General features: G+C 36.5%; 1 protein-coding gene across 1 annotated transcript in view; it reads right to left on the bottom strand.

Moving 5' to 3' along the window:
* The window catches only part of MSH4 (mutS homolog 4), a gene marked incomplete at both ends in the record, with an annotated part of 61,918 nt that overhangs the window by 7,423 nt on the left and 29,229 nt on the right, over nucleotides 1-25,266 (bottom strand). The window contains 10 exons of the mRNA XM_079777823.1: nucleotides 875-963; nucleotides 2,709-2,883; nucleotides 10,404-10,532; nucleotides 12,063-12,181; nucleotides 16,239-16,439; nucleotides 18,999-19,123; nucleotides 20,146-20,249; nucleotides 21,660-21,796; nucleotides 22,808-22,977; nucleotides 24,794-24,858. Coding sequence (XP_079633949.1) covers nucleotides 875-963; nucleotides 2,709-2,883; nucleotides 10,404-10,532; nucleotides 12,063-12,181; nucleotides 16,239-16,439; nucleotides 18,999-19,123; nucleotides 20,146-20,249; nucleotides 21,660-21,796; nucleotides 22,808-22,977; nucleotides 24,794-24,858 — 1,314 coding nt within the window. The remainder of the gene's footprint in view (nucleotides 1-874; nucleotides 964-2,708; nucleotides 2,884-10,403; nucleotides 10,533-12,062; nucleotides 12,182-16,238; nucleotides 16,440-18,998; nucleotides 19,124-20,145; nucleotides 20,250-21,659; nucleotides 21,797-22,807; nucleotides 22,978-24,793; nucleotides 24,859-25,266) is intronic.

Genomic DNA, 25,266 nt, shown 5'->3' on the forward strand with positions numbered 1-25,266 from the left:
TCATTTTCAAGGTCCACCATTTCTTACTTCTTTTTAGTCGGGTCAAGTTTCTAAGCTTTCTAAATCTCCGTTTTCCAGCTAATGAAAAGAAAATAGGATTCCACCGAGTCTCCTATCTACCTACTCCAAGACTTCTGTTAAGATCAAATGAGATAAGGCATGGGAAAACACTTCACAGACATTTGGTTAAAGTGTGAAATGTTTGCACCTGGCTATAAAGCAAGCCATGTTCCTGGGCTGAAGAAACTGCAAGGAGGCTAGTCGTCGCTAGGGAGATGAAGCCAGGAGTTGCTATGTGATGTCATTACCTGTCGCCCACAGCGACCATTTCTGGGCTGGGCTTGGCTGTGGGCCACATTTTGCGCCATGGGGTCTTGGCAGCATCGGCTGCAATTTGGTGAGCTATTGCTCCGGGGTGGTGGCAGGGCCTATGTCCCACTTGGGGGAAGCCAAGTGTTGCTTTGAGGGCGCCAGGTTGGTGGTGCCAGTGCACATCATGCTAGCTCCTACATTGAGTGTCTGCCCTCTGGTGGTCAGTGCAAGTCATAGCAACTGGTCAGACAGTCGGACACTTAGCATATTAGCCTTTTATATGTATAGATAGATTTATTTTCTCATCATAAAGTTAATATTGTAATCAGTACTATAGAAACTGAACTGTTTAACTTTTGTCTCCTATTATATTAGGTGATTAAAAGGAAAATGTTATAATGATCCAAACCAAAAATGCTTTGAGAAGTAAAGAGGATTATTTTAAATATTTTAATTATTATAGACTTAAATCCAAGGCCATTATAAATACACACACTAGAAGTATCCTTGAATTTGAAAAAAAACAAAAACACACAATTCTTATTACTAAAAAGTTTCTCACCAAAATTTGTTTGGTAATTTGAGTTGTGATTTCTTTGGCATCTGAGACAATTGATGGTGGGAGTGATGACACCTCTGCAGCTTTTAATCCTAAAATTATAAGCAATACGGCTTCAATATTATTCTTGCTAGAATTATTAGGTTTCTTTTAACCAGTATTACTCTTTTCTTCAGATATTTAAACTTCCATTCATATACATTTCTGAACTACTAGACAATTCTCAAATTAAGTTTTCCAAAGTTCAACTTACCAATTATTATATTTAATTACATATGCAAGATATATTAGACATATTAGATAAATTATCTCTGAAGATATCTCTGTAATACAGGAAAACATGTTAGGAAAGGAAAAGGAAAAGGAAAAGAGGCAATTAGAAAACTGAATACTAGTAATAACACTGACCAGTTACAAATGCAGTTGGTAACTGAAGGTCCAAGTACCGTATTTTCTGGCGTATAAGACGAGTGGGCGTATAAGATTTTCATGGGTTAAAAAGTCGTCTTATACGCCGGAAAATACGGTATACACACACACACACACACACACACACACACACACACACACACACACATCCATATATATACCGTATTTTCTGGCGTATAAGACAACTTTTTAACCCAGGAAAATCTTATATGCCCAGTCGTCTTATACGCCAGAAAATACGGTATATATAAGTTTTGCAAGGGAGAAGAATGTTTAGTCATAGAGATGACCATACAGCTGAATGTTCCTCTAGCTAGCAGATCAATGAGGGAAGAATTTCTCAGAAGTTATAATGGTAGGTGATTACTCTTCATGCAAATTCAAAGTACCAACTAGTAGTCTCATGTTCTCAGAGCTTAATTTTACTGTATAAACCAGAGGCCTAATGCATGGAAATTTGTGCTAGGGGCTCGGCCCTCGCAGCACCAGCTGCCGCATCAGCCCCACCCCCCACTCACTGGTTGAAGGTCGTCCTGGAAGGTCATTCTGCTGTCCGGTCTAATTAGCATATTAGCTCTGTATTATATAGGATGCCATATATGCTTTTACTGTGTGCTAAAAATTTATTGTATTTATTCTTTAGAGGCAATAGAAGCATACTAATATTTACTTAGAAGTTAGTAATTGCTAGGCATTATACTAGTTCATATTTGATCATTCATTTCATCTTCACAAGCCCACATATATGGAAAATTATCCCATTTAATAGGTAAAGTTGAGACTTATAAAGATTAAACATCTGATAAAAATTAAGCTATCCATTTGATTTCCTATTTCAAATGGTAAGGAAAAGAGGATGCTTTTTTCCCCTCTTATAAGGGTCACATTTACAGCTAAAATAATTTTTGGAATGTTGTACGTATAGGTCAACTGAAAATTCTCTGAATCCATGAGATTTCACACATGTCAAAAATAATGTAGAGGGAAAATATGTAATCAAGTTTATGAATATCATATGCTTTGGTAATATACCCCATTACTTTAGATTTAATTATCAAATTCCCAGACTCTGAAGAACACAGAAAAAGAACCCTGTTACTGAAAAGAGTGTAAGAAATACATAATTTTTGATTCATTATATAACTTGCAAATATAAACTAAATTACATTTTCCTAGGGATAGACACTAATACTTCTGGGACCTTCATGTGTTATAATTCTACAGTTACTGGTTAATATGAGTTTAAAAATAAACATATAAAATACAAGTTTGACATATAAAACAGTTTTAGAGCATATAAGCACTCAAAAGAATGAGAGTGAAAGTTACTGAGATTGACAGCCAAGTAAAGGGGAGAAGAAAAACATACAGAGTTTCAGTATATAAATAAAATTTCTTTATGTATTACCATAATTTTTTTCTTCTGTGAATCCCTTAGAAAGTTTGTACGTATACAAGATTGTTTCTTTATTCCTTGAGGTATTCTTTACATGTTGAACTTCAAAATGCATGTTTTCTACATTAGGATACAGGACATCTATATGGCATAATTCCAAGAAATGTGTGGCAAACAGTGTAAATGCCTAGAACATATAATAATGAATTTTAATACTTTTTAATGAATGAGAAAATTCTATTTTAACAACTTGAACATAAAATTTAGTTCTGTTTTCCAAGTAGCTTAGCAGAAATGTAGGAATGAAAGTAATAACTTTAAGTCTAAGACAGTCGACTCATTTTTAAATGTTTCAAAAATTTATATTCAAGGAAGAACATGTTTATTATGTTTACACATACACAATTATGTTACAATATGCAAAAGAAAACAAATCCAAAAATGAAATCCTAAAAAAAAGAGTCTAAAGATATTGAAAAGGTAAAGTTTATCAGAAATAAAGCTATTAACTTAGGTAATCATTTATTAGAGAAATAATTCATAAACAAAATCATAATATTTCCCTCAACTTAAAAAAACTACTTTAAATATATCTTCCCTCCATATACATAGTTTGTGAACAATGGAATCAATGAATAGCCTTAGGTATTTGAAACTGCAAAGTTTTTAAGTGTGTGTTTTTTTAAAATAAATTTTTATTGATTTCAGAGAGGAAGGGAGAGGGAGAAAGAGATAGAAACATCAATGATGAGAGAGAATCACTGATTGGCTGCCTCTTGCATGCCCCCCCCCCCACCACACACACACACACACACACACACACACACACACACACACGATGGGGACTGTACCCGCAATCCGGGCATTTGCCCTGACCGGGAATCGAACCGTGACCTCCTGGTTCATAAATCGATGCTCAACCACTGAGCTATGCTGGCCAGGCAAAACTTTTAATTTTTTGAGAAAATTGCTTAAGACAATGATTCTCAAACTTTAGTAATCATCTGGGGAGCTTGTTATAGGTGCACATTCTTGGTGCTTTTCCCCCTAAATTCTCAATCAGAAGCTGTAATGTGGGGCCCCAGGAAACTGTATTTTCCCTAAGTCCTAGTTGATTTGATGGAGGTAATTCAAGTGACTTATGACCAGCACATGGTTTCTTACCCAGAGTTACTAAAGCAGATAGAAATTAGAATAGTTGATTATGTTTAAGACATTACCAGTGAGCAACTAAATAGGTTATTAGTGGAAAATTACAATATTAAGACATTAAAAATAATTGACTGGCTTCCACAAGATATGTGATCAGTGCTGGGACCCTGCCAGCAGGCGAGGGGATCCCAAGGCAGGTGCTGGGTGTGGAGGCCATGGGGGCATAGGTGACCAAGGAGACAGAACTAAACCTCACATCACCCTGCTTGGCCCCGGAGGATGGCTGGTTAGCCAGAGACAGGTAAGATTCCTCAGGGAAGGAACAACCTAAGACAGGCACAGTCACATAGGGGCCATCAGGAGAGAACTTGGGGGTCAACAGTGGTGGGGCACAGACCTTCACCCCCCCCCAAGTTTGCAGGGGCCTGAACCCTCACCCCTGCTGAAGGAGATCTCCTGCCCCCATGGCTGCTCAGCTTCACATGCCCAGCTCAAATCGGGACCCAGGTAACAGAGACTTGGCCGACAGCAGATGCCCTCTCACTACAAGACTTGATGGAGATGTCTTGCACCCATGAACCGGGGAACTGGTGTCTATGATATCTAAATCCAGCCTAGCACCAGGAATGCTCAGGGCCTACTCAAGAAGGCAAATAATCCTCTCCACTAATAATTACAGGGTAAAACAAGATGGTTGTTAGAGTATTAAATTTGACAGTAAAATAGTAGTCAAGTTTTCAGACTAATTTAAATTGGCCAATCAAAATAAGCAAATACTCTAGAAAAATCAATTGTACTGGACAAAAAAAGCTGCTCCTAAAGTGTTAACTAAAATTTTTATTGGTAGTTCATCTCATAGTAAAATTGCATAACATATAATGAACCTAAAGCAGTCACATTTTAGTGCAAAAAAGTAAAATTTAAAAGCTATCAAGATTACAGCATAAAATTTCCAAAAGCCTCCCAATATTTAAACCAAAAAAGGGGGGATAGTAGAAGAATATCATGTAAGGAAAAATATCCTGTAAATAAATTACATCTAGAAAATTTTTACTTTAGAAAATTAACTTTCATTTGTAATGCTAACAGCAAGACACCCAGGTAAAACATACATGGTGTAAAAACAAGCCAAAGGAAAATCGTTTGGGCAAAAAAATGAAAAAGGATCGCAAGTCAAATTTATAGAAAATATTCCTTTATTAACTTTTGGTCGAGAATATGTTTGTATATTTTCAGAAAACAACTCTGAGACCATGTGGATTCCTGCAACAGAGAGGAATCAACAGGAGTGCTCCAACCATGAAGTCAGAAGAGAAACAGTCCAGAGATGGAAGACGCTGACCATGCCTTGCCATACTAGCAGTCAGCAGATGTGCGGCACTGCAGATTGCCCAGGACCAAACCAGAGAGGGTCGGACCTGCATTACCACCATTTTTCCACCATCCAGAACTGAAATATCATTGCTGTTATGTACACATAAACAACTGTTGGACATAGAAATCGGGACTCAAAAGAACTGTTGGCCCAGAAAGAAACTCACTATAGACTGATTCATTTGCCTCTCAACATAACCATTATTGCTTGTCTCATTTTCAGATCCTATAAGTGTATTCCTAGTATCACATGAGCTCACTCATCTAGGGGAAAAGATGAACAACATAGACTGAAGAACAAGAACAGCATTGATCAGACTGTCAGACCTCAGAGGGAAGGTAGGGGAAGGTGGGGACAAGGGAGATAGATCAACCAAAGGACTTGTGTGCTTGCATATGAGCCTAACCAGTGATCACGGACATCAGGAGGATGGGGGCATGCGTGTGGGGGGGTTTGGGATGGGAATGGGGGGGGGGGTATGACAAATATGTGATACCTTAATCAATAAAGTAATTTAAAAAAATAAAAATAAAAATAAAAAATAATAATTGACTGGCAAATGGATATCAACTATGGAAAGGGGTGGCAAGATATAACAACTTATACTTCAGCTCAACATAGGAATATTGTAACATATGCCCTATACCACTGGATCCCTAGAACCAGTGATCAGAAATTTCACTGAGATAGAAGGCCCCTGTACTTTTGTCAGATTTATTTCCCCCATCTAACACACAGATGTCTTACCAATAAATCTAGAGTAGTTGCTACTTCTTGCTTACTAGATCCAATCATCATAATGTTATCAATGTAATGGACCAGTGTAATATCTTGTGGCAGGTTAAAGTGATCAAAGTCCTTGCAAACTAAATTATGACATAGAGTTAGAGAGCTGATATACCCCTGAAGTTTGAGGTGTATTGCTGACATTGCCAGCTGAAAGCAATCTGTTTCTGGTGGTCTTGATTGACAGATATAGAGGGGAAAAAAGCATTGGCTAGACCAATTAGCTGCATACCAGGTACCAGGGGATGCGTTAATTTGCTCAAGCAGTGAGACCTCATCTGATATAGCAGCTGCAATTACAGTCACCACATGGTTAAGGTTATAATAATCCACTGTCATTCTCCAAAATCCATCTGTCTTCTGCACAGACCAAATACGTGAGTGGAATAGAGATGTGGTGGAAATCACCACCTTTGCATCTTTCACCTCTGCACCTCTTCTAACCACAGGATGGGCTGGGGACCCACTGGGCCCAGTATGAGATAGACCTGAGCTAAAACTCCATTTGTCACCTGACTATGATAAACTTCCTACTCTGACTGGTAGACCACAGTGATGTTTTGAGGCTCCTGGAGTTAGAGTCAGTTCAGAGCTAGTGTCCAGTAGTTCTCAAAATGTCTGATTATTTCCTTTTTCCCCAATACACAGTTACCCTAGTAAAAGGGCATAAGTCTTTTTAGAAAAGGCTGGGAGAATGATTAAGAGAATAAATTATGGGCAGTGTACCAGAGTCCTTCCTCAAAGAGACCTAGCCTCCCCTTCATTTAAGAGGTTCTAAGTCTGTAAACTAGCTCAAGTCTAGAAATTGCTTGAGGGGCTGTGACTCTGTTTTTATAATTCAAGATAAACATTTGTTCACTTGACCTAAAACTTTTATGCTTATACAGATCATGTAAGAATTTAATAACCTTCCTATCTATTTCACCTCTAGAGACACCATGATCAACCAGCCAATGTCATAGGTCTTCCCAAGTCAAGACTTATTCTGATTGCTGCTTTGACTCTGCTGTTTTGGTAGCTACACCAACCTTGCCTTTGGTGGTTGAGTGCTACCAGTTGGCTCCTGCACCCCTGAGATCCAATTACTGCCTTATATTTAGGATTCTCGATTCAATGACTACACTTTCCACTGCAAGGACTGGCCTATAGAGAAAAGCAATCAGAGCTCTTCAAGGATGTCGGGGCTCTCTCACAAATATATTTCTCCCGGTCATAGTGAAAGATATGTCTTTTGGACCTGTCTTGGGTGGGTGAGTGGGTCTTAAATAATAAATCCATAATAACATTCCTATCTCCCTACGCCTCTGAATCACTTATTCATCTGATTATAAATTCCTAACTGGGAAGGTCCTGGTGAGTAGTCAGACCTCTGGCCTATAATGTCTTTAGTAAAAAGGTTTTAAGCCAGCCAGTCAATGTTTCAACCAACCAACCAAACATCTCAAGTTGCAACATTAAATGCAAAATCTCTGCCTAGCAAGTCCCTATTATTAAATTCAGTCTGACCCAACTTTATATTCTTTCTATCATTATACCATATCCTTAATATCCAGTTCCACACATGTTCCCCAGATTTCTATCTGTATAAATTAGAAAACTCAAGTATTTCTTTGGAAGTATAGTGTCCCTCCTAATCAGCCATACTTTGTACTTTACCCTTAGGGACCTGCTAGGAGCTGTATCCTGTTATGGTCTAGAAACAATGAAGGTTGCTATGAATGGATCCTAAGGAAAATCAGTATTGTCTTACACGACAACTGTGTCAGGGGAGGCCATTACGGTTTCTCCAGGCAAAGCAGACCTAATCCTCACAGATGGGGTGGCAAAGCTAATCCCACTTATGGTAGAGAGGTATCTTCCACTGGCAAAAAAGACTCATCAGAATCTAGAGGTTCAGCCCAGCTGGTGGTGTTCAGTGGTTGAGCATCAACCCATGAATTAGGATGTCACAGGTCAATTCTCAGTCAGGCACATGCCCAGATGTGGGTTCCATCCCTAGTAGGGGGCGTGCAGGAGGCAGCCAATCGGTGATTCTCTCATCATTGATGTTTCTACTCTCTCTCTTCTTCTTTCTGAAATCAATAAAGATATATTTAAAAAAAGAATTTAGAGGCTTAGTGCTCCCAGCTTCATCAGAGTCTTCCCACATGTTCCTCTTCCAACTTTCAGGATCCCATTTCTTCCTAACTAATGTTCTCATTTTAATAATAGAATTGCTACCATATGGCTAAGAGTTCAACTTGCATTGTAATTCAACCAGTCACAGGATGAGATCTCGATTGGATTTTCAGTAATCTCAGTCCTGGGGTGACAGGAGGTAAGAGTCTCCTGAGGGCACATATAGAAGCTTTCTGGTCATGTATATAGAGATTTATGCAGGCATTTCAATTCCTGAGTGCCTCCTTTTCTTTCACCATTTTGTCCAATAACATTAGGAGCAACCAGCCAACCTCATTAGATTCCTTAGTTTGCCAAAAATATTTGTAGGTATCATATATACAGTCACCCAGCTCTTTGCTTCTCATAAGTGGTTAAGAGTATCCAGTGGTGATATTTTGCATATTTCTATTGCCAGGTCATGCTATGGATTAACAGTGCTTTCTTTACTGCTGGAAATAGAGTCATGAGTATATTAATTAATCATATTAGAGAGTCAATTCCAGAAACCCTAGAACCAATTCAGAAAGCTCATCCTTAAAATTCTGATCCTTTAGAAACACTCTTGATACTAAAATCTGTATTATTCAAGTTTCCCCTAAGAAACAAAATAGGGACACGTGTGTGTGTGTGTGTGTGTGTGTGTGTGTGTGTGTGTGTAGAGAGAGAGAGAGAGAGATCATCATAATAAAAGGCTAATATGCAAATGGCCATCATGCCCTCACAGCAGGGACCTGAGGCTGTGTGGCGCCGGGCCCAGGCAGGGCGGGGGACCTGAGGCCGTGCCCCTTGCCCCAGCACCAAGGCTGGGGGACCTGAGGCTGCGCCCCCCTGAGGCCACGCCCCAGCAGGGCTTGATGGGGGTGGGGCCAGCTGGGTTTTGGTATTGCCCAATGGGGGTGGGGCCAGCCGGACACTTCTATTATAGAGAAAGGGCAAATAGCAATATTAAAATAGTTCCTCTAATTAATTCCCTTTTAATGTGCATGAATTTCATGCACCGGGTCACTAGTTTATTATAAGAAATTGGTTCATTGATTATGGAGGCTAAGTCCCCAGATCTGCAATCAGCAATAGACTCAAGAGAGCTGATGGTATAGTTCCAGTCCAAATGTTGGCAGGCTCAAGACCCAGAAAGAGCTAATATTTCAGTTTGAGTCCAAAGCAGGAAAGAACCAATATCCCAGGATGAATGAAGGCAGTCAGGCAGGTGGAGTTAACTCTTACTATCAGGCCTTTTTGTTTTATTCAGGACTTCAACTTGACCTCATTCAAAACTGACTGAACGAGACCCATCCACCCTGGAGAGTGAAATCTGCTTTACTTCTACCAATCCAAATACTTACCTCACAGAACGAGCCTCACAGATACACCCAGAATATTGTTTGCCCAAATGTCCCTGAGATACTCTGTAGCCCAGTCAAGTTAACATAAAATTAATGACAGTAATTAGCTTTTAATCCTCACAAGTAACACACATCTTTCTTATATAAAAAAAATTCTGATCAAGTGACATCGTTTCAGAATTACAAAGACTAATATTAGCCAATGTTACTTTTGACTCAACACATAACTTTAAATATAAAATAATATTTTTCTCATTCTATATAATAAATCATTATGAACTCTCATTTAAAGTATATTAAGGTATAATCAATTATTATGGACTCCCATCTTAGGGATGTTTTAAGGTATTTTAAAAATGGAAAAATATTTTTATTTAAGTTTTTTCATATCTGAATATAATTTGAATGATGATCTAAAAGGTACTTCACAAATTTGCTTAATAATAGAGCAAAAATCATAGCTTTTTTATATAATTGATTTGTGGAAAAAACATTTTCTTTAAAGGAATGGACTGTCAGGTAAAATAGATTTTCCATAAAGTAATCTCTAATGCCTAGTTCTACTTCATGCTGTGACATCACAGTCAATGCTATTCCACATGGAGACAATTACTGAAATGTTTTCATGTTTCGCAAGTGACTAGTTTTAACATTAGTTGTGTTTTTTTATTTGCTCCTTTCCTTATTTACATCATGACTATTGATTGTACCAACCATTCCTACTTACATCAGAAATAAAAAACAAAAATATAAATTCTATAGTACTTTTCATTATCTAAAATTGTTTAAAGAGCTATTTATAGGTGCCTGTAAAATACAATCATGATAAGTATATAAAGGACACATCAAAAAAGGGCTCAAAACTAATATACTTAAAATAGAGAAGAATACCTTTAAGCTCAGCAGATATTCACAAACAGCATAACAAATGCCAATACCTTCTTCTGTATTTGTACCTCTGCCAAGTTCATCAATTAATATGAGTGATTTGTCATTAACATTATGGAGAATATATGCTATCTGAAAAATATAATTTTAATATTATTCATTATAACCAAACAGTTATAACTATCATAGAAAAGATCAGTCTCTTTATTAGTTAATCTGAAATATATTTTTAAAGAGAAATTCAACTGAGCAGAAACTAACATATTGTGTTCTAAAAATCTCATGACCAATAACTCCAATAGCATAGCTGATGTGTACATAGATACAAGCATATATGTCAAAAAGAAGAAATAGACAAAAGAATAAATAACCAGCATCTAAAAAATATTGACATTTTAGATACAGTGGAACAAGCAAAGCAATGAATTAAATGTTTAAATAAAGCATAAAGATGGTCATTTTCTTCTCCACAAATGATTAATCAATTGTCACAAAATACTCAAAACTATATCTCAAACTAATTGTAACTTCTTTATAGCCTGTAAAGATGGAAAGAAAATTTTTGGGAAAAGCATCCAATCCAAGTTCATTGATTCCTGGTTAAACAAATACATTTAAATCCATGCCCAACAAAGACCAAGACTTTAATTAACAAATATACTCCTTCTCCATTGAAGATTACTAACCTCCTTCTCAAAAAACAGAATACCACCTTCGTTATGTAATAGCACAATTAGTAACCTTCATGGCCATTTTACCTTGCTATAGTACTAAGCTTCTTGAGAGCTAGAACTATTTAAAAATATAACTTAAGCCCAGTCGGTGAAGCTCAGTAGCTGAGCACTGACCTATGAACCAGGAGGTCACAGTTTGAATCCTGGTCAGCACACATGCCCAGGTTGTGGGCTTCATCCCCAGTATGGAGCATACAGAAGGCAGCCAATCAATGATTCGCTCTCATCATTGATGTTTTTCTCTCTCTCCCTCTCTGAAATCAATAAAAATATATTAAAAAATAAAAAGTGATGTAGTCCGTTAAAAAATAAATAAATAATAAAAATGTAACTTGGAGCACCTAATACATTGCTATATTATCCCATAGATATTCAATAATTATTATCTGTCTACAGAAAATTAGCCAACTGTATTGTGATTCAATAATTCCTAACTATTAAAAATAGGGCAAGAGCTATACTGAATTCCTTTAGCCCTTCAAGCCTATTTGAGATTTGCTCAGATCAGAAATAGGTGATGATAGATATTTTTTTTAAAGGAAATGAAAATTCCATAAGAGCACAAAATATGGGATGATTTTTAAACACAGTGATCTTTTATTTTAAAACTAAACCTAAGAGGAATAATAGATACTATGCAAATTGTTCCTGGACAGGTCATTCATACCTCCCATACAAAAACATGAATGCGTGTTTTTATCATTCAATAACACTAGCTTTTTCTTTAAAACTGTATTTTTCCATAAAACATTAATTTCCATTTCCATATAAGACAGAAATTAGGAAGCTGTCTTTGGCCCTCTGGCTCTTGCAGGGTAGTATAAGCACATCTGCATGTTTTAGTTTAAGAATACTTTCTTACATGATCATTGACTATTAGCAGCAGAATTCAATTTTTTTTAACGTAAGAAAAGTTTAGGTTGGGTACCTCTTTCATTTCCTTCATAAAAGTTGATGAATTTGTTTCTATATCATCATCAGTACTGATTCTTGTAAAAATCTGTTCAGCAATTCTAAAGGAAGAATATTCTGCTGGAACATATGATCCTTTAAAATATAAGATCAAAATAAACTGAAATATTTTTGTAAAATGTAAGTACTAACATTTTGTACTTTCCACCACCTCAGGTTATTTACTAGCTTACCTAAGGATTATGTGTGGAAAAAAACACTGAATATGAAGTTAGAAAACATGGCCCCAGCTATGTTATTTATTGTATAACCTGGACAGCACTTAAATTCTCCCAGTCTTTTTCATATATAAAATAGAATATTTGCCCTACCCATTGTCTAAAGTTATTTGGAAGTTCAAGTAAAATAGTGTATACTCAAGTACATTAGAAAGGTTTGTTATAAAAATGATAAAATTTTCAAATAATAGATGATAAAGAACATTCAAAGTATGAAATTTTGAGGGAAATGCTTATAAAGCTAAAGTTAATAAAATCAATATAGAAAAAATATTTTTAAGTATCTGTTAGTAAAAATGTACAGAAATACATACAATATGAATGAAAGCAAAATACTTCTTTTGAAAGTTGAATATTCATTTACGAGACGGTTTCTGCCTGAGAAGTGATCAGGGTAACTAATCTAAAATATTCATCTTTTGAAAACAATTCTGATTGATACAACTACTTCTCAATGAAATGGCATATAAAAGGCATTCATAAATCATAAGAAGATAAAAATATACAGAGAGTTGAAGGGAAAAGTATCAAGTATACAGAATTCTATAGACAAAATGGTGAAAGAATGGGAGTAAATAAAAACACAGCTACACTAGTATTAATTAAGGATTTAAAACAAAGGTAAGGATGGAGAATAGGTCCCACCTCAGAGAAATAAGGAGTAGTAGGAAAAGAAAGCAAAAGTCAGGATACTACTTCTACTATTACTATTAATAATAACAATAGTAATTATAATGATTGCATCTCAGAGAGCAGATTTCTTAAACATAATTTATAGGATTATCAAAAGGATTAAATGGGAAAATAAATGTGAAAATACCAAATACAGAATACAGCATATTTGATGTATGTTTATATTTTCTCCTCTCTCTTATCACCACCAAAAAGGCTCCCAATATTTTTCATCTAAATTATTACAGAAACCTCCTGGCCGATATTTTGCTTCTGGTCTGGCTCTCATCTAATCATACATCAACAGAGTGATCTATCTAAAAGCTAAATCCAATCATGCCATTCTCTTGCTTAAATTTCAATAGCTCCCTACAGATTTTTGGATAAAGTTCAATCTCCTCAGTTAAGTCCCTAAGACCCTCATGATCTGACTCCTTCCTGTACATCTCCCCAGTTTTAGTCCCTGCTACAAAACAAAGTAACTACAAAGGCTTTGGACTCCTTACAGTTCCTTGGGAATATCATACTATATATATTATTTTGCTTTTATGCTTAACTAGAGGCCCGGTGCACGAAATTCGTGCACGGAGGGGGGTTGTCCCTCAGCCCAGCCTGTACCCTCACCAATATGGGACCCCTTGAGGGATGTCCCGACTGCCCTCTCACAATCCAGGACTGCTGGCTCCCAACTGCTTGCCTGCCTGCCTTCCTGATTGCCCCTAACCGCTTCTGCCTGCCAGCCTGATCACCCCCTAACCACTCTGCTGCCAGCCTGTTTGCCTCCAACTTCCCTCCTCTGCTGGCCTGGTCACCCCTAACTGCCCTCTCCTGCAGGGTTGATCACCTCCAACTGCCCTCCCTTGCAGGCTTGGTCCCTCTCAACTGCCCTCCCTTGCAGGCCGGGTGCCTCCCAACTTCCCTCTCCTGCTGGCCATCTTGTGGTGGCCATCTTGTGTCCACATGGGGGCAGGATCTTTGACCACATGGGGGCAGCTATATTGTGTGTTGCAGTGATGATCAATCTGCATATTAATCTTTTATTAGATAGGATAGAGGCCTGGTACAGGGGTGGGGGCCAGCTGGTTTGCCCTGAAGGGTGTCCCTGATCAGGTGGGGGTTCCCTTGGGGCGTGTGGCAGCCTGAGCGAGAGGCCTGTGGTGGTTTGCAGGCCGGCCATGCCCCCTGGCAACCCAAGAGGAGGCCCTGGTATCTGGAATTTATTTTCCTTCTACAATTGAAACTTTGTAGCATGGAGCGGAGCCAAGCCTGGGGCTCCCTCCGAGGCCGGCAGCCATTTGTGTTGGGGTTATAATTGAAACTTTGTTGCCTTAAGCGGGTGGGCCCAGCCAGGGTGTGCAGAAAGCTTTGCTTCCCCTGTTGCCGGCCTGCTCTCTCAAGCTCCATTCTGCCGCCATTTGTTTGAATTTGTTTACCTTCTATAACTGAAACTTTGTAGCTTGAGTGGAGGCTTAGGCCTGGCAAGGGCAGGCAGAAAGCTTGGCTTCCTCTGTTACCTAGGAAACCTTGCTCTCTGTGGCTGTAGCCATCTTGGTTTGGGTTAATTTGCATACTCGCTCTGATTGGATGGTGGGCGTGGCTTGTGGGTGTGTCGGAGGTATGGTCAATTTTCATATTTGTCTATTATTAGATAGGATAACATGTTCTTTACCACCGCCTGAAAAGTCTCCTTCTTTCTCTTTCCTTGAATCCATATCACTGTATACCCATATGTCAATCTTTACAACTATTCTCAGAAATAGTATTATAATTTTCATTTACAGACAGGAAACTAAGGAGGTTAAGTAATTTGTCTAAGATCACATAACTAGTAACTTGACAAGCTTAGTTCCAAAGCCTATGTTCTTCACTTCCATGCATTCTTTATTATTGTATCATATGAGATTTTATACACACACACACACACACACACACACACACACACACACACACAAATACCTTTTAGGTATTTCAGAGGTTTAAGATAGTGACAAGAGAAGTACAATAATTTTCTTCAAATATTTGATTAGTTATTATGACAGACTATTCTGTGATGCATAGAAGATAAGAATTAGGACCAATGAGTAGAAGCTATGTAAGTCAAATTTCAATTCAATATAATTAATGCTCTAACAATTAGTGCTGCCCAATAATTGGATAGTCTGTTTTTTAAAAGACAGAGCTTCTCATAACTACTCAAATACAAGTAGGGTGATGTTACATATGAATCTGTATTCTTATAAGGAAAGGCAAGTTGGTTAAGATGTTCTTTTAATTCCACTAAAACCATAAACTCAATAAAATATTTACCATTACCTCATTCATTCATCTCCAATTTTCTTTCTCAGTAAGGGTAAATTTGCATTGTATCATCAATATTATTATTGCTGTGTTGCCCTTATAATTATTACTTTAGACCAGGGTTTCTCAACTGCAGCACTTACTAACATCTTGGGCTGGATAAATCTTTCTTGTGTTTGTGGAGGGGATGTGGGGAGGGAAGCTGTCCTGTGCATTGTAGGATGTTTAGCAGCATCCCTGGACTCTACAGTCCCCTCAGTTGTGAAACCAAAAATGTCTCCAGATATTGCCAAATAACAGGAGGAAGGGAAACCAAATCACCCCTGGTTGAGAACCAATCATCTCTCTCTGATTCATATAATCTCAAGGAAACTCATTTTTCAGAGACAAGAGGAAAACTGGCTCTACACCAAGAAATATGTGACAATGTTGGGCCAGTGACAGCCATTTATATGCATGTGTGTACACGTGTGTGTAATATATCAATTGTTGTGGACAAGCAATTGGTACCCCTTAAATTAAATAAGGGAAATGCTTATCTGACCAATGTTATAACTTTGGGAAAATCTTATATGTGTTATTAAAGGCAGTAGCTTATCCTACTTATTTTACATTTTCTCACAACAAAGTTTGTTTTTAATAATTAAATTATTCATTTTAGCAATAATTGATTCAATATGAATAGTTATAGTAAGGAAGTCTCTACTTCTGTTTTATTCCACAAATTTTTTAGTATAATCCAATCCAAAACTGGATGAAGCTTAATAAATACCAAATCCTAAAAGTTATGTTCTACATACTGCACACTACTATATAAACTTTTAGGTAAGAAAATCTACTCCAGCTGTTCTTGGGTTAATTAGGCACCTGGATCTAAAATATCAGGCACAAAATATTAAAAATGGGAAGCAGAAATGGTAACTATAAAATAAGACATAACTTACCAATCTGGGCCATAATCTGACAAAGTGCAATCTGTTTTAAATATGTGGATTTCCCACTCATATTTGGTCCAGTAATGATCAAAAAATTACTCCCTTCTGTAATATAGGTATTGTTGGCAACAGGTTTATCCACAGATATTCTTTCAAGAATGGGATGCCATCCTTGTTTGATTGCTAAAGTATCAGTAAACTCTGGCCGAACTAAAGAAAAAAAATAGAATAGTTTTTGAAAGAATAGTTTATATTTATATTTTAAAATTATGTGATAAGCACATACTATGACACCTTAGTAATTTTACTAGGGTCAATTCTGAATAGTAACATTAAGGTATTATTTTATCCCAAAGTGTGTGTGTGTGTATATATATATATATATATATATATATATATACACACACACACACACACACACACACACACACACATATATGTATATATACACACACACACACACACACACATATATATATGTGTGTGTGTGTATATATATATATAATTTAAATATATATATATACAAATGATATATATATGATATATATATAATTTAAATATATATATAAAATCTCCATCTAAATTATAATTGACACACTCTAAACACCAGATGATATATATATGATATATATATATATATATATATATATATATATATATATATATAAAATCTCCATCTAAATTATAACTGACACACTCTAAACACCATCACTTTTATTCACTTCCAATGAACTCTAGGATTTAGTTTCCTGTCATCCTAGGCTCCAAAAGAGTTCATGACATTTGCAGATTTGTATATATTAAGAAGACTCAACTAGTCAGATGGTAGTTTTAAAGTAACAATCAATTACTGGTACTACAAAATTGTACATTACTTAACCCCCACCTTAAGCATTATTTCAAATCTGGCATACTTAGCTTTTTAAATGAGGTATAAATATAGAGTAAAACCAAATATAAAAATAATTTTATGTCCAAACCCTTATAAAAATTGTATCTAAAATGAAATCTCAAAGGCTAGAGAAAACATAATAAAATATATTGTTAATTTATAGAAACATTTTGTGGTAAAGGGAGAAGGAAGAAGGTCAGAGAGATATAAAATGTTACATTCCTCTAGATGAAACACAGGGATAAACTTGAAAGCATTCCTTATGAAATTGAAGTTGGTTAGAAAAAATATTTTTAATTATTTCAAAATATTTTTTACACCAAAAATTCATTATTCAAGATGGTCCCTCTCAAATTAAAATGAAGCAAGATCAAGTATTTTAACAGTTAAGAAAACTAGTATTTAAGATTAGCTTATCCCTAAGGTAAATCTTTGACCCAAAAGTAAATACAAAAGATTGAAAAATTCGGGCCTATAAAATAACAATTTAAAAAGTTAATATTTCCATAAAAACATGGAAATATGAAAAAAAATCTTTATAAGGTATTTATTTCTCATCACAGAAATAAATAAGCATAATATTTTGGAAATGTTACTGCTAATTATAGGGAAAATTTTAATATTACTGTTGTTAAATTCATAATTATTCAACCTTAATTATCACATACTAGTTCTGCAAATTTGTATACTGGAGTATGGCTATTGCTGATGAATTAAATAAGAAATTTCAAAGGGATAACTTGAAGTATTCATTTAACAGGAAAAAACTTAACATTTATATTCAAGGCCTATACAAAAATAAATGATATAATTCCTGATCCTGGGAAGCTCACATCTAAGGAGCTAGTTTAGAAAATGTTCACTTTGGAGATTCATTTCTCTCATGTCTATTAGTATTAGTCACACTGCTTTTAATGAGTCTTCAAATTGAAACTTTATAAATTTGGGTCATTATCATTTTCACCAAGGAAACAGCTATGTAGTCTTTCTTATTTAGGGAACCTTTAAAATTTATTGCACTTTTTTCTTTCTGATTTGTCAATTTCTCAGTAAATAATTTCTGACTTATAAAAGAAATTTTAAGGGCAATTTCACTTGCTCTGTTTTGAGCGAGTCTAGGATCATCAGCAAGAGACTATATTTCAGGTAAAAATGCAAAATGTTCATAATCTATAATAATAAAAGCATAATATGCTAATTAGACTCGACATCCTTCCAGACAACCTTCCAGATGAAGCCAGGGCTGTGAGGGAAGCCCGGGTCCCAGGTGCCAGAGGGAAGCCAGTGCCGGCAGCCGCGGGAAGGAAGGCCTACTCTTGCACAAATTTCGTACATTGGGCCTCTAGTTGTTATATAAAAGTAGAGGCCCGGTGCACAATATTCGTGCAATTGGGAGGGGGGTCCTTCAGCCCAGCCTGCACCCTCTCGCAGTCTGGGAGCCCTCAGGGGATGTCCGACTGGGAGCAGTCCTACGCCATCAGTTGGACATCCTTAGCACTGCCGCAGAGGCAGGCCACTGCATGCACCTGCCGTCAGCCCGGCTTGTGGCTGAGCCACTGACCACCAGGTTGGCCAGCCGGGAAGGAACCACGGGAGGACTCCAGGGCATGTCTGACCCATCTCGCTCAGTCCCAATCAGCCAGACCCCAGCAGCAAACTAACCTACAGGTAGGAGTGTCTGCCCCCTGATGGTCAATGCACGTCATAGCAAGCAGTTGAGCGGCCTTAGCATATCATTAGCATATTACACTTTGATTGGTTGAATGGCCAACTGGACAACTGGACACTTAGCATACTAGGCTTTTATTATATAGGATCTCTTGAATGGAATAGAAATTTCAGTATGCAACATACTTATTCCATAGAAAATAACTTACCGTAGTCAGAAAGAGTGCAGGCATGAGCAAATGACAGTAGCATATCCAGCATTGACACAGTGTCAGACAATTTATATAAACAATGAATATGTTCATAAATTTCACTAAGCAGTTTGCACACTATCCTGAAAGTACACATTTGGTAAGATAAGTCATTCTTTTTAAAGAGGGGCATACTATGAAATTGTAAAACAATATTAAATTCATTGCCTCAGGTAAAATAACATTCACATTTGAGCTATACACTAAAGATAAGTCTACTTTCTCATTATAGACATGAGGAAATTGAAGCTCATGCTCAAGGTCATAGCTACTTAGTAGCAAAGAAACCATCTTCTGGTGTGTGAGCACCATGTTTTTTAAATGACTGCTTTTTATTAAATCTTAATGAAGTAAACTTTTATTAATAAAAATATTTTATATAGGTTAAGTGTTCACTATATTTCAACATATTCCATCTGCTAATAATTTTGTGATTTTGTATATGTTAAATTCTCCATAAAATCTGTCATGTATTTTCTCTCACCCATATATTCTCTCTCTCACACATACATACACTTTAACAGCATAATTATTTAAGCTTTTATGTGGTAGAGTTAACATAATTGTGACATAATATAAAAGTTTTTCCCTTACCAGGAAAAATATATTCCCAAAATGTACTGCATCATGTAATCTCTGTGGTCTCTGCCCTGAAATTGTTTGGAAAGCCCAATATTTCTCTTTATCACCTCAGCTCACCAATTCTAAACATCCTATTTCTTATTTCTAGCTAAATTGCTACTGTTTTATGAACAGCAAGAGACTGACACTTCTGTGATGTTGCTGTATAAATAGTAAAGCATGCAAAGTGGAAATTATATAACATAGTAAACTGAATAAAACCCCAAATAAGACCAGGATGTGCCAAGTTCTATATTATGGTGGAAGTATCAGTAGTAATAAGGTTATTTGGCAATTAAATTTGCCCTAAGGCTTCTGTGAGACTCACTAATCCCGATCACAATAACAAAGTTTGTTTGTCCAGCAAATGTTCTTTCTTTACCATTTATTTTGCAATCAGATAAAAAGTAAATTAATGAAATTTATTATAGTGACTCAAATGAAAGCAATTTAATTCAATATTCAAAATTTCAAATGCTCTTACATATAAGTCATATGATAGATTTCTCTCAAAGACTCTTGGCATCTTTCATTCATTTTAATTAAATCTGCTGATGTAAAGCTATAAGAATTTTTCACTTTAGAGATCTGTCAGAAAATTAAAAAACAAAAGTCAAGATAGATGTACACTCCTATAAAATAAAGCATACAGATCTTAAACAATAAAAATACAGATATTTAGGTTAGTCATTTTAATTTTTCAGATATAGTTTCTTAGAGAAAGTACCAAATAATGTTTGCGAATGAGGAAAGATCACATCTAAGGTTAAAACAGAATTTTTTAACTTAGTCCATTGACATGACTTTTTTTATAAGTCTTAAAATAACTGTGTAAAAATGTTTATTTCAAAGTCTTATTATCAAGTAATATGCAGGATACATATCAGTAGTCCTCACTCCATCTCTGACGCTTGTTTTAGGCCTTGCCAAATAACTGAACGTCACTCAATCTCTAATCCCATTACCAAGTCTCAATCCATTCTTCACTTCATCCATCCACATTACTTGGTAATACAGTATATATTTTAAAACCCTGAAATTTAAATGGTTTGTTTTTGTCAAAAGGGACTCCCTTGGAGCAGAGAAAGCAAAGATTATAGTAGGTTAGATGTCCCCTAAATGGTATATTATGGAGGAGTTAATCCTACCTAATAAAAGGGTGATATGCAAATTGACCGCACCTTTGCCATGCCCAAGCCACGCCCACCAGTCAAAGCCATGCCCACCAGCCAATCAGGGCGAGTATGTAAATTATCCAACAAAGATGGCGGTTAATTTGCATACACTGAGGGAGGGAGGAGTGAAGACTGAAGACAACTTAGAAGGAAGAGGGAGGAAAAATGGAAAGCAAGGTGGCTGCCAGAGGGAAAGCCCGGGCGGGGCGGAGCAGAGCAGGCCGGGTGGCAGCGGCACGTGGGTGCAGGCGTGGCAGCGGCGCGTGGGTGCAGGCGTGGCAGCCACAATGGCAGCGGTGGCAGTGTACGCGGCTGCGGCAGCGCACGCGGCTGCAGCGGCCGCTTGCAGGATTCTTCCTGCAAATGGACTACTAGTATTTATATAAGAAAAAATGTTTCCCTGGTCCAAAATTTGGCAATATTGGATTAAAACAAGTTAAGTATATTTCTCTACTTCAGTCCTTTTAAAATGTTAATAGGCAAATGTGCACTGCAAAACTACCTAAAATGAGATGGTACAGTATTTTCTAAATTTCTTTGATCATAAATATCTTTTGGACTATCTTCATTTTCTTTTTTTACCATTTTTACCAAGCTCCTAGAACTGTGGGAAGCACTGCTTGGTATTTCTCTAAAAAAAAAAAAAAATTGCTCATAAATCACTCTTAGATTAGTATAGCTGTTAGATGGGTAGGTAGGAATAGGAGAGGCAATATACAGAACATTAGTAAATTTGGTAAAACTCAAGGAGTGCCTGAAAATATGTAAATGTAATCCTGAAAAATCAGAAACAATAATCTCCTAACCAAGCTCTAGAGTGTACCTTAATAAACTCTGAAGGAAGTTGATCATTGGGTAGGGCTGCACAATCTATAGTCATCTGAATGAAAAATCCTCTAGCAGAGCTAAAACTTGTCCTTAAAGGAAGACTATATTTTTCTGCTAGCTGCGATATCATTCCTAGTGACCAGAAAAAAATAAAAACAAAACAAATAAATTTTAATGAGAAATTATTTTTTCTGTTTAAAAATATCACATCCACTTTTTATTTTACATATAAATAGGAAGGTCTTGTTATACTTTTAAACTCTAAATATTTTTAATGTCTAAAATATCTGGTTAAGTATTTTCTTTTAAAAATTGTAGAGCAAAGCTAGTCATTTTGATGGGTATTTTGAAAGTAAAAAAAAAAATTGTAAAAATTAAAATAAAATAAAACTAAGACTATTTTATACTCCCTTTACTAGGAATATTAGTTTTTTTTAAAAAATTATTGATTAAGGTATTACATGTGTCCTTATCCTCCCATTGCTCCCCCACCCCACTCCCGTTCATGCCCTCACCCCCCTGGTGTCTGTGTCCATTGGTTATGCTTATATGCATGCATACAAGTCCTTTAGGAATACTAGTTTTTTATTCATTCTATTTTTTTAAAAGAGCACACATAAATTATTGCAATAATTACTTCTCAATAAGAAATACCCTCTATAAAACATATTTTATAAAACAAAATATTTCAGCCCTGGCCAGTGTTAGACAATTGATGTGTCCCTCTCATAAACATGTTTCTGTACAATGTTTCTGTTTTATGTACTCACAACTGTAAATCGACTTTTGCTCACCTCACCCCTGTATTTGTTAAATTACTGTACTGGCTCAAATGCATCCTCTTCTACATAAAAATGATCTCTCTTCCTCCACTGAAACCCTTTAATATTGATAGCCTGCAGTTTCTATGTTCTATAAAGGTACTTCTATATTTAACTTTGGAGAAAAAAATAGACATAACACTTTGTAATCTTTATTTTTAAAAATATTCCTTAAATGGTAATATGTGTTAACCTTACTTGTTTGATAACAAAAAAAAAATAAGTTAAAAGTATTCACAGCAGGTTATCACCAGCAAAAAAGCATAGCATATCTAAAAGTTTTTCTTTCTAAAAAACAAAAAAATATGCATAATTAAATTACCTGCTATGTCATCTACAATCTCGGTATATGTTCTTCTAGCTATGTCGAGAAATTCATTTATATTAGACCTCACTGCATAGCACTTTTGAGTCCTCATGTTCAAGCATCCTTTCATGTACCTTGCATCATCATTAATTACTGTTTTAATCTTTTCAAGTATGATTCCAAACCTAAAAAAAGAATATTACAGGCAATAAGCAAAATAGTTATAATTCATAATTTGAGTCATTGTTAATGATAACAAATATTATATTATCTTAAATCACTGTTGAAAATAAACAATTAAGCAATATATATTTAAATTTACATAAGTTAGAAGTTTGACTATGTCAATTTTAAACTACTTTGTTGGACTAGATTCTTAAAATAATATAAGGCTACCGAGAGTGATTCTACAACTGCTAGTAAACAGATCTCCCAAATTATACATACTGACTGTGCTCATGAATATAAAATGTACCCTGGAACAACTGTTAAAAAATTTCTGGCTTCATATTCATTGATTCAATAAACATTTACTTATACTATGTATTAAGCACTTTGTTAGGTGCAGAGATTCAAAGAAGGATTAACATATGGTCCTCACACTTAATGGGGGCAAGGGAGACTAAACATATATTGTGAGACAGTATGTAAGTGATTAAGTACAGTGATTATGCAAACCAGAAGTCTAACATTTTGCTTATTCTGTTCTGCATTTTATTTGTAATTAATTCAGTTGTATTATGAACCCCAATTTGTAGGCTTACATAAGATCTGAATCTTAAATCAATGAAATAACAGTTCTTAAGTATCAAGTCTTTTTGGTAAAGAACCAAGGTGCTACTGCTATAAACAATATTAAAATTAAATTGTATTTAGATCTTATTCAGTATTCATGTCTACTATTTTTGGTTATATTAGGCCCTTCATGATTTAACAAAAGAGAAAATATCCTATATAATAAAGAGGTAATATGCAAATTGACCGTCACGCCCTCACAAGATGGCTGTCTATGACCAGGGTAGCAGAGGGGTTATTGAGGGATGACCAAACAACTGAACAGCAGACTGCATGGGGTGACCAGGCTGGCGGGGGTGCCATGAGGGGCGACCAAGCCGGCAGGAGGGGCAGTTGGGGACAACCAGGCCGGCAGAGGGGGGACAGTTAGGGACAACCAGGCCAGCAAAGGGAGGTAGTTGGGGGCAACCAGGCCAGCAGGGGGGGGGGGGAAGTAAGAGGAAACCAGGCCAGCGGGGTGGGGGCAGTTAGGGGCAACCAGGCCAGTAGGGGGGTGCAGTTGGGGGCGACCAGCCAGCAAGGGGGCAGTAGGGAGCAACAAGGCCAGCAGGTGGGCAGTAAGGGGTGTCCAGGCCAGCAGGGGGGGCAGTTAGGGTTGACCAGGCTGGCAGGGAGGGGGAAGTTGGGGCAACCTGGCCAGCAGAGGGGGAATTAGGGGTGACCAGGCCAGCAGGGGGGGCAGTTAGGGGCAATCAGGCCAGCACGCAGAGGCAGTGAGGGGCAATCAGGCCGGGGGGGGGGGCGCAGTTAGGGGTGACCAGGCAGGCAGGCAAGTGAGTGATAAGGAGCCAGCAGTCCAGGATTGTGAGAGGGATGTCTGACTGCTGATTTAGGACATCCCCCGAGGGGTCCCAGATTGGAGAGGGTCAGGCTGGGCTGAGGGAACTCTCGCGTGCACAAATTTCATGCACCAGCCCTCTAATATTTTTATATTTGTAAGTCTTTCCATAAGAGAATGGCTAAAAAAAAATATTAAAATTGTGTATGATTTTTAATGCTATTCTAATTGTCCATTAACATGATGTTGCCCTACTTATTGGTATTTACAAGATAAAATGTGTAGTTAGAATTTTGAAGAATAGTTTAAAGGATCTATTAACTAAAGCTCAAGTAATTATTCTACAAAATATAGAGTTCTTAAAAATCAGTGACAATCAGGAAGAAAGTAATAATCTGATATTTGATTAACAGTTGAATGACAAAGACCTTTTATCTTCCAAGGAACCATAGTAAGCTCTTAATAAAGGTGTATTACAGTTCTTCAGAGCAATCTATTAAATAATAAAATAAAGATAGTTAAGGATAATGAATTATGACATTATTCACACATAGCATCTTACATTTGTTCAATACTTTACAGCTTACCAAGTACTTTCTTGCTTCATCTTCTCACTTATATACTCATAAAACATATTTTAGATATGTAGGTGAGGACAGATGGTATCTTTCCCGTTTTCCATATTAAGAGCATAGGGCCAATAAGTGGCCTCCATTGCCTGTCACTTCTTTAAAAAAAATCATTGCATGTTCCTTTTCTCCTCCACTTAATACTATATAAGCATTAAAATACTTTTATAGTAATAATTTTAAGTAATTCCTAATATATATTCCACCCTGAAGGAAGCAAGTTGTCTCTTCCCCTAGTTATTGGAGTTCTAGGTTACTTATAATTTCTAATA

Source organism: Cnephaeus nilssonii (genome assembly GCF_951640355.1).
Source record: "Cnephaeus nilssonii genome assembly, chromosome: 7".
In the NCBI taxonomy this organism is placed as follows: domain Eukaryota; kingdom Metazoa; phylum Chordata; class Mammalia; order Chiroptera; family Vespertilionidae; genus Cnephaeus; species Cnephaeus nilssonii.